The sequence below is a fragment of the Triticum aestivum genome, chromosome 5B (assembly GCF_018294505.1).
Source record: "Triticum aestivum cultivar Chinese Spring chromosome 5B, IWGSC CS RefSeq v2.1, whole genome shotgun sequence".
Lineage (NCBI taxonomy): Eukaryota > Viridiplantae > Streptophyta > Magnoliopsida > Poales > Poaceae > Triticum > Triticum aestivum.
Genome location: NC_057807.1, coordinates 677,124,663 through 677,134,875, shown reverse-complemented (window position 1 = coordinate 677,134,875; position 10,213 = coordinate 677,124,663). Strand labels below are relative to the sequence as shown.

The 10,213-nt window shown below is 46.9% G+C and overlaps 1 protein-coding gene across 1 annotated transcript; it reads right to left on the bottom strand.

Moving 5' to 3' along the window:
- Window positions 1-1,524: 1,524 nt before the first annotated feature.
- Window positions 1,525-7,723, bottom strand: LOC123114130 (galactokinase). Its single transcript, XM_044535497.1, has 13 exons — window positions 7,385-7,723; window positions 7,147-7,319; window positions 6,195-6,241; window positions 6,023-6,117; window positions 5,845-5,927; window positions 5,196-5,264; window positions 4,531-4,716; window positions 4,082-4,216; window positions 2,852-2,986; window positions 2,492-2,562; window positions 2,260-2,337; window positions 2,005-2,146; window positions 1,525-1,827 (listed from the first exon to the last, which is right to left on the bottom strand). Exons 1-13 carry the CDS (start codon window positions 7,602-7,604, stop codon window positions 1,717-1,719), a joined length of 1,545 nt encoding a protein of 514 aa, XP_044391432.1. The 5' UTR covers window positions 7,605-7,723; the 3' UTR covers window positions 1,525-1,716.
- Window positions 7,724-10,213: the final 2,490 nt, after the last annotated feature.

Genomic DNA, 10,213 nt, shown 5'->3' with positions numbered 1-10,213 from the left:
CCTCCCTGCCCCATACACACAATTACACAAACGGGCGGCCCGTGCAAAACCCTAGCCGTCGACGAACCTCTCCTCTCCAACGCTTCCTCCTCTCGCCGCCACCGACGTCCGCGAGGCCTTCATTTTTTTCCTCTTGTGAGGCTTGGGCAATGTGGGGCGCTCAGCCAAGGAAAGGCGTGGGAGCGGCGTGGCGAGCTAGGGCTGGCGAGAGCGGCGGTAGCACGTGAAGACACTAAGGACATGAGAAGCACGCGTTGCAGACGGCTGCGGGAGTGCGTGGAGGCACGGTTGGTTGCGGTGTGCGGGCATAGATGTGGTTGCTGGCCCATGTGTTTCGTTCCCTAGCCTCGCTCCTTGCGCGCATCTGAGGAAGGCGGGGCACATGATGTGTGTGGTAGGTGCCCCCAGCGCGGATCTTTTGGGTGGCGGCCTTGTGGACTCTAGTGGCACTCCAGTGCAAGCCTGGAGATGTTCAGTGGGAGAAGTTTGGCCTGGAGGTGCATGCAGAGGATCCGGGCCTACTGGAGGCGTGGATTCCCTAGACGGCAGACCCAATCTGGGTTTCTACAGGCCTGCGGTGGAGGGGTCCTTGTTGCCTATTGCGCAAGGCCGAGGTGTGGCGCGATGCTTGCTCGTCGTGGAGAGGGCGGGTTGGTAGCCGGCAAAAGCCGTACTCTGGTTGTGGCCAGAATCGTCGATGGGGGCGCCTACAGGCACCGTTCCCTTGTTGTAGGCATCGATGTTGTTGTCGCCCCCCCCCCCCCCCCCCCCCCCCCCCCCACTCCCCCTCCCAACATGCTATGGGGAAAACCCTACATCCAATCTCCCTAATCGGACGATGACGACGTTTCTGGCTTTGCATGGTGCCCTGTTTCCTCTTGGGGTCTTTGTCTTGGAGTTGGACTCGGTCAGAGGGCTAGTAGAGATGGTCAGCAGCAGCTTGTGTGACCTCTCTGTGTGAGCAGCAGAAGCAACCTGGACATGCAATGTGCATCGGGCGAGTTATATTAGCCAATCTTGCGGGATCGGAGTGGCATATGTTTGCTATATTGGACAGAGGGTTCCTCTTTGATGTCGTTGAGTTTCACGGATATGTGCACTTTGGTAGCGGCGTAGGCGCTTGAGTGCTTGACCGGATGTGTTGTGGGTGCTACCTTCTGGCGCGCAGTATGCAATGTGGTTCTTTGGGCCAGTCTAGCTAGAAGATGTTTAGGTCCCTTTTCTTCCCTTCTTTTTTTGCTCTCGCCTTCTCCGGTGCATTCCTCAGTGGCGCTACTTACAAGTCCCCTTTATACTTTATACTACTAATCCATGGATTTTGCAGCTCTCCTGCCAACATTCAAAAGAAAAAAAGGTATCTGGTGGTGCTTTGTTGTTCCTGTTGTTGTCCTCTCTGCAGCTCTCCCGTCGTTCTCAGCTAGTCGACGTGAGTGTCAGGTCATGTAACCACACCTCAACAACAACAAAAACGATGCATCAACCATCGGGACTCCGTGCCTCTTAGAGAGGACCAACAGCAGCATATGTAGATAACCTGGCAGTCAGATCGCCCATAATAAACAGAGATAAATACTACACATTGTACTAGTATTGTACATTCAGACACGCGGGCACTAAATTAGCTAATGGCAGCGTGCTCGCCTCGAGCACGCGTTTATTCGAGCAATAGGTATGTGTGCATGTACAAGCGACCGACCACGGCCGGCGGTGGTCGATCTACAGCCTCAGTATGGCTGCGCCGCTCGACGGCTTCGACGCAAACACATACAGGCCAAGGTCGCTCTGCTTGATCACTCCCCTGTCGACCCTTGATTTGTAGTACTTCTCCTGCAGAGAGGGAAAACAATCCGTTTTAGTTGCAACGACTGATACTTTTATACTTTACCGCCGTCGCCTTGTTACAGGTTGAGGGTCGGTTAAAAGGGATAGCGACAGCATTGTGCATTGGCTGCCCAGTTTGGATGATGTCACTGGTTCTAGATGAGCTGAGGGATTCCAGCGTACCTTCAAATTGAGGATGAACTGTGGGACGATGCCCTCCTTGACCAGGGCGACTGCGCAGCCGCCCCACCCGGCTCCTGTGAGCCGCGCTCCGAGTGCCCCGTTGTCCCGGCACACTTTCACAAGCTCTTCCAACTCGGGACAGCTAATGCAGAGGAATACAACAGTATGCTCATTAATTAATTGTTAACAAAAAGCTGTTTCATGACACATGAGTGCCTGGATTTTAATAAATAACAGAGTACACCAAACACATACCTGCATTCATACAGCACACTGCAGCTATGATGGCTATCGTTCATTAGATCACCGAGCTTCTTAAGCATACCTTCGTCGCTGCAAGCAAAGTAATGGTCAGTGCCGTATCACCGAGATTAGAAGGAAAATGCTGGGTATAACAGGTCAAGCACACTTTACCCAGGTCAACTATGATGAGGGTATATGCAAAGAATAATACATGGTGACTGAAGTTGAAATAAATTAACTCTACCTGAGTTTCGATAATACAGTATCCCTAAATGCGTACACCCACCTTGCTTCAGAGTACACATGAGAGGCACGCTGAAATTACACACACGTTAGGAAACTAGACTAGATAATCTAGCATCATACAACAAAGAGAAAATCAATCTTTAGTTACACAAGACTGAAGTAAACTAAAGTTTGCTAGACTTGCGAAGAGAGTGTGTACTTTAGGTGAAAAAGAGGATAAGTTGTGCTGACATGGAATGGTGCCAAAATAGAGTGTTGGGGAAGGAGGGAACTTCTGAGTCTCCAAAACTAAGTAGGGAGCGATATGTATCTTCATTGATGTATGTAAGGAAATACAGAACAATGAAGTATAATTCACCTGAAATAACTTGAAATGCTTCGCAGCTCTCAAAACATCCAAGGAAGTTTGAGAGCTTTGGAAGACAGTTGCTAGGCTTTGACCTGTAATTTTCTCTATTTCCTCCAACGTATATGGCTCCTCATGCAATAGCTTCTGCAGAGTTGCACACTGATCAGAGAAGTGTAAGGTAAAAACAAAACATGAGAAATATTTACTGTTGCAAACCAGCACTTCTTTCCTGGATAATATGTATAACTAGGGATAATAAAATTCTTATCCTTAGTACCAAAGTTTATTTATTTATAAACAAGAACAAGTATGGCATAGAAGCTCTGTTGCAACAAAAGCAGCTCTCGAAGCATACTTCAAAGATCCAAATTTCACCATTTGGCAGCACTAATGGCAACCCAGGCAAGTGCTGACATCTCTAACTAGGAACGATTAAGATAACTGCACAATCAAAGATGGTTCACCCAGGCTTCGCAGTAATTTGGCAGAAGGAACTTTTTAACAGCAAACCTCCAGCATTTGCATCCTCGCCAATTTTGACAGCTATATGTTGTACTTAAGAATTTAGAAAAATTTGCTCGTATGTTAGCAAATTTAGAATTATTTGCTCGTATGTTAGCTGACAAAAACTCCAAAAGGAACATAGTTGTGATCACAAAGACATCAAGAGCTTCACTGAAATTTTGATAGCTGAACCACAAATAGATATAGGTGCTGTAAATTGGCAGGAAAAATACACCCAAGGACACCGGGAATATGTGAATATGGGAATCATATCCAGTTTTTGCTTTTATCACGCTATCATCACATCCTATGTTTGTCTGTATTCTCTGTAGAATTAAGATGAATTGTACCGCCAAAAATTTAGATGCCTAACCCACTGCCAGCACCTACCTTTCTTTGTGTGTTTGATGACGACTAGATGTTTGTATGTTAAATCCGATGTATCAATTATACATTTTTCTTGGTTTATGATCTTATAGGTCATGATTTGCGTTCTCTGGTTATGCTACTGATGCATACTATCAGCTTAACATACTGTAGCTCTGTAATTCTCCATACTGGAATTTTATGAAATTGTGGATTGCAGTTATCCATATTATGTCCTGCCGTATACAAATGTATCTATCTGCTGCAACATAGGCGTGCACAGAGAAAATGAAAGCAGCACACGTATTCATTGTATGCAAAAGCACATCTTCCTCGGCCATATCCTAAATTCTTAGTAAGATTCTGTACCTTCACAGCAACTCCGGGATCAGAAGAACCTTCTTTGCCAGCAAAGGAGACGCATAGCCCCTCAACATCAGAGAGGGTTGTAACAGACGTGACGGCCTTTTTTGTATCCATCCCTAGTTTGATGGCGAGAACAATCTGTAAAAACGCAACAGAGAAATATTATCTCAATAGATGATAAATGAAGATGTATGTCTCAAGTTGTTTTTCCACAGTTAACAACAAAAACTGAGAACAGCGAAAAACATTCTCCAGATAGAACTACATATGTTCCAGAGTTGCTTGCAGAGATACAGTGGCAAAGCATTTACGACCTTCCATACTCTTTAAGACATTCAATTAAAAACAAGAAATGCATTATAGCTGTCTAGCGGTACATGTGCAATAGAATGTATTGTGTAATCATCCTTAATTTGTTTACATGCTCACTTTGGAACCAAAGAATCTCTTACCGCTGCCAAGCGACACTCTACAACACGGTTGTTGTAGTTTGTAGCAGCTGTTTCTGCTTTCTTGGACTCTGCCAAGCAGTGAGCAATCACAAATGTACCACCAGAGGGTAGTTGCACATCGGTTGCTTTGATTGGATTGAAATCTATCAACTCAGCAAATCCAGGTTTGGCCATGATAGATATAGCCTGGAAAAATATAGTGAAGTAAAGAACTCAACAACAATAAAAGATGATCCAAAGCTTCTTAAACAGTGTGAATCAAACTTGCAGTCACATATCAAGTTCTATAAGATTTAACAGTGTAACTCTTCCTCTTGTAAATAATATCAAGGGTGGATCACATTACTTTTTGCATGTAAGCATGATTTCCAAAAAGGATATTGGAACATAAAGCTAAACCTTCTTATTCTGCAAAGAATAAGCCATACCAAACATTACACCTGCTGCTAGGATTGTTCTGTGGTGTCCCAGTACAGGTACAATATATATTTACTGAATGTAAAAGATATTTGCTGAAGGAAATCGGTACAGATACTGTCCTACCCACTAGTTCCATAGAAGGACTTTCTTTATCCTACCAAATTATTTTGATTTTACTTAAATGGCATAAATTAGGCAAAACAGGAAAATAGGGAGTTTCCCATATACAGTATGGTGTCAATTACCTGATCCATACCACCTGACTGTGTCCCAATATGACGCTCAGATTGACAAGTAAATTGAGCGACTTCTTTCTGCATATTTGAATGGCACAATTAGAAATAAGGAAAAAAATCACAAGAACCTTGTTCGTGAACACACCAAAAAAGTGGATAAATGTTTTTGGAAACACCTAGTTACTAATTCCATAGGAAATCATATTGATAACAGCAATTCTGCAACAATTTGGCACCGCCAAAATCATTTTTATCGCCACATTTTGTACTAGTCAAGTATTTATTATACTAGTGTGAAAGGATAACACATCTGTTACAACAGAACTACCTCAGAGCATGTCTATTTTCTTTCATAAGGTAAACATTGCATGTCCATTTGACGCAGAAAGAAAAGATGCGCTTGTTCAGGGTCAAATTTGGAATTAGATTATCAATTTTCCAGAACCTGAAAAGTTTATCAACTTGTGTCATCCATGTCATCCTTATATTATATATAGTGTTTTGGTTTATAGTGGCAATTATTTGAGAACGATTCCTTAAGCTTGAAGCCTCCATCAAAAGCTTGCATCAATGAAAGGTTCACCTTTGATCAATAGTCAGTTGTCCTTTCATATGTGAACAGGGATTACAGCAATGTTTGATTTGTGGTAAAGAATACCTTTGGGAAGTTTTTCCCGAGAATTCCCATGATAGCAATTGTTGCTGAACAGACAAATGCGGCTGAGCTTGAAAGTCCAGATCCTGAGTAAGAGCAACACACAAACATTACAAACTTTGGTACACATGATATCACTCATGGTAACCATAAAACTCATAACCAAATTCCCCTGTGATACCTTGAGGGACTGTGCCATCAACAACAACATCAAGAGCAACAGGTTCACCCATATCTATCCCTTTCGACCTAGCATATTCGTATACTCCCTTGTATCTGCAGACAGAGGATTAAACAATCAAGCAAATGAAATAAACAGAGCAACGACTTTACCAGTAAGTAGCTAAACTTACCCACACATAAAGTAGTGGCCCCATTTGTGGTTCTTGATGTCAATTTCCTGCACGACAAATGCTTACCAATCAATGACTGAATCAAAGGTGACATACAGAAAGAATCATGTAAGTGAGGCTGACGACAGATAGCAACATGGACAAAAGCAAATCTGATGCCACCAGTGCTACGAGAATCTGTTCCAAATGATTCTGAATAAAATAGAAGAAAGGCACGCTTATTTTGTTTTGATTCTCAAGCACGACAGGCTTATTTTATTTATCCGCAGTTGTTCTGATTCAACAAACTCCGGTTGCATTTGCTGCATCGGGCAATCTATTTATTGCACACCTCGCATTGTTCTGCATTCCAATTTGAAAGACCCGTCTAAATTTGAACATGTATCCCTCCAAAGTGTTCAGTGTTGTGAACAAAATTGCCAGGTAAACCAAAAGTCAAACCGTCAAAGTAATATCGAAGTAAAACTGATCGATTCCAGCACCTCCTTGCTAGTCAGTCCTCGATTGGCCATCTGAGGCAGGGAACAGCATCTGTTGCACAGGAGGCTCCACACGCCAGTGAGCCAACAGTGGATAGGGATCACAAATACTAAAAATTATCGAGTTCACGGGCATGACACGGAACTGGTCCATGGCACGCATCACGGACTTTCTGTTATCCACAAGATCATGATGATAATGCAACCGCCCGCCGCACCATTAGTTAGTTAGGAACGAGATTCGCGTGCCCTACCTCCCTCCGCAGCAGAACAAAATAATTTTATGATAATAAAAAATTAGGTGCGCGGCTGGAACAGAAACCTCGGCTTTTTCTGTTTTTGGGCGGATTGGATAGCAACCCATCCCCTTGAATCACGGCGTTGCGTGAAGGGGAATATTCGGGAATCCGATCTGAGAGCAGAGCAGAGCAGAGCAGGGCGGAGCGGAGCGGAGGATTGACTTGGTTTACTACCTTGTCCGGGTCGGCGGGGTAGACGCAGGTGGCGTACTTGTCGTCGACATTGGCGACGCGGACGAGGCCGGCGTCGGCCCTGCGGATGGCGACGATCATGTCCTGGCGGATGGCCATGGGCAGCACCGAGTAGCCCTCGTAGTCGATGTGCTCCCCGATGAGATTCACCCTCCCTGCACGCACCACGCATCAGCAAATCTCGCCTAAATCACGTGCACCGCCACGCTAACCAACAGACCTGGGGAGCGGGCGAAGAGGGCGGGGCCGGCGGAGTAGAGGGCGCGGAAGCGGTCGGCGAGGCGGGCGAAGCGGAGGCGGGCCTCGTCGAGCGCCGGCCCCGCGCCGTACACCGGCTCGAGCGAGGCCAGCGCCGGGACCAGCTCCTCGCCGTCGGCGTCGGCGTCGCCGGCGGGAACCACCTTCGCCTCCTTGGTCGCCTTCGCCTCCCTGGTCGCCATCGCCGCTATCTCTCTCTCCGTCTCTATGGTGGTTCGAGAAGAAGTTTGGACTCTCCCCTACTCTTCGGCGCTCTGACCCTCGAAACAAGTCGCAACCGTGGCGAACGGGGTTCTGTTCCGGGCTAGCGGCGGTTCGGGCCGCGTATATAGCGGCGTGGCGCCACGTGGGCGTAACCGACTAGCAGATGGGTTTTATCCCATCCCTTTTAATCTTTCTCTCGAAAGGTGTCGAATCGAAGGGAGAAAAAAAAGAGGAGAGGCTTATCCCGTTCCATGGGATTGTCGCAGTTTTTTTTTAACATCAGTACAGACACAAGCGCTCATATACACGCGCATATACTCATCTCTATGAACGCACACACGCACACCCTACCCCTATGAGCACCTCCGAAAGACCGAGCCGGCATTTCATCTTGAGATTTACGAAGTCACCGTAGGCGCACGGAAACGTCTCCTCCACTGAATGCGCATCGCCGGAAATTCTGAAATAAATCCAGGAGTAAATGCGAGCACCAGGATTTGAATCCTGGTGGGCTGGGAATACCACAGTCCCTCTAACCATCCAACCACAGGTTGGTTCGCGGATTGTCGCAGTCGAGTTGGGTTGACAACGACGTCCAAGGTGATTGTGATTGACGTACAAAGGGCTTTAATAATCCACGTGTGCTCTTGAGCAATCAACCTCTAGTTTGATTCTCACGCCCAAACAGATCTTATTTACTCCCTACTTAACATCTTCAAAATGAACGGCTTGTACGATTATTCTTGCCTTGTCATCCGACTCATCCATCTTCAATGTCAACATCTTCACCTTCTCCGAAGTGGTTGCGACATGAACCTTCTTCTCTTCAAGCTTGAGCTTCTTCTCGGTCACAACCATCAAACATGTTAAACCTCTCCGCCTTACATGTCTCCTTCATATCGGAGCGCTTGATATATGTCTACTCATTCTTCGTCGAGATGTCCACGAACCTCTCCGTCATCTTGGCTGCCATCCCTTCTAGCTTCACCTTCTTCTCCTCCCACTTCTTTCCTCGGAAACCCTCTCCTAATCTTCTTCGATGGCTCTTCTGTTGGATCATCCGTTTCTTCCTCAGTGCTGATACCGGCGGTCTTGGTGGAGTTGGCAATGAACACATTCCACTTGGGTTACCCGTTCAACTTCAGCCAACAATGCATGAGGACGAAATTCTTCTTCTCCAGCGCCAAGAACAAAGTCCATGTACGAGGAGGCTATAAAGTAAAACATTGGCAACGATATGCATATCCGATCTGGCCAAATGTTCAAAACATGGAGTATACCTGGCCAACAATTTGCATATCCAATCCGGCCAAATGACCAAAACATAGAGCATATCCGGTCAACAAGTTGCATATCCTGCAAAATGACCAACACACTTACTTGCTCGGAGATTTAGGCAGGGCGCGATGAGTTGCTTCAAACGCCCGCAATACTTGGACACGGACCCTTGAATGATGTACCATCCATGGCTATGAGACTGCATCAATCTGTTGCAGAAGAGTTCGCCGGCATAGGGCTTGAAATGCTTGCGCTCATGGAACCAACGTGTGAATGTTGGCCCAAAATGTTGAGCCCTTTTTCTCTGCGCCATGGATCAGATCGATGCTAGTGGTCAACCACACATCGCACAAAAACTCGCCCTCTCTCATGTTGAAGCTTTCTCCTCTACCCCTTTTCTTCGGATCGACTACAAATTCATCTGGATCTAGGTCGTCGCCGCCGCCCTCCTCCTGCTCCTGCTGCCCGGTGGCCCAATCCGGTTGCATGCCTGACTGCTTGTGCATGCCCGGCTGCGTGCCCTACTGGGTGTAAGTGTCGGACTGGATGTACCCGCCCGACTGCGTGGACTTTGATTCATCCACATGCTCGTCCTCGTAGCCTCCACCTTTGTCATGGATTAACTCAAACAACGGCCTATCTGCATCGTTGTATGCCGGCTCACCCCGCTTGAGGCATACCGAAGAATAGCGTGCAGGCATTGAGTTGCTCCATGCCCGGTGTCTGACCGGACAAGCTGCGGTGATGTAGCCTCCAAGAAAAGAGGTGCCGCATTGACATCGACATAGAAAGGCATGTGTTGCTTACCGAGCTGCTAGGGAAGCACAGAAATAGGGAGCCTTGTGCTCCGGCCAGGACATCGTCTACACAGAAGATGGCGGCGGCGCTGGCTAGCCCCGCCCTGCACCACAACCGCCACCAGCACCACGACGGGCCCTTACACTTTTTTTTAGAACGAAGGCTCACGGTGAGCCCGGCTTTGAATTAACAAAGCCATCAACCGGCCAGGATTACAAACTCTGGAGTACAACCTCGACACAGAACCATAAAAAGAAAACACGGCAAGATACAATGGTGCCGGGAGCAGCTCACATGCCAGACATACAACAAACTGAAAAAAAGGATCTACATGAAGCACCAAGCTTGAGGATGTCAAGGCCTCTTGCACACGCGAAGCCTAGGAGAAGGGGGATGCCGGCTCAGGAGAGGAAGATCAGATGACCGAAGAGGCAGCCCTAGCCACAACATCTGGGACCAGCCAGGAAGCACCACCATCCAGATCCATTGTCGAAGAAGGCCCCTGCCTCCT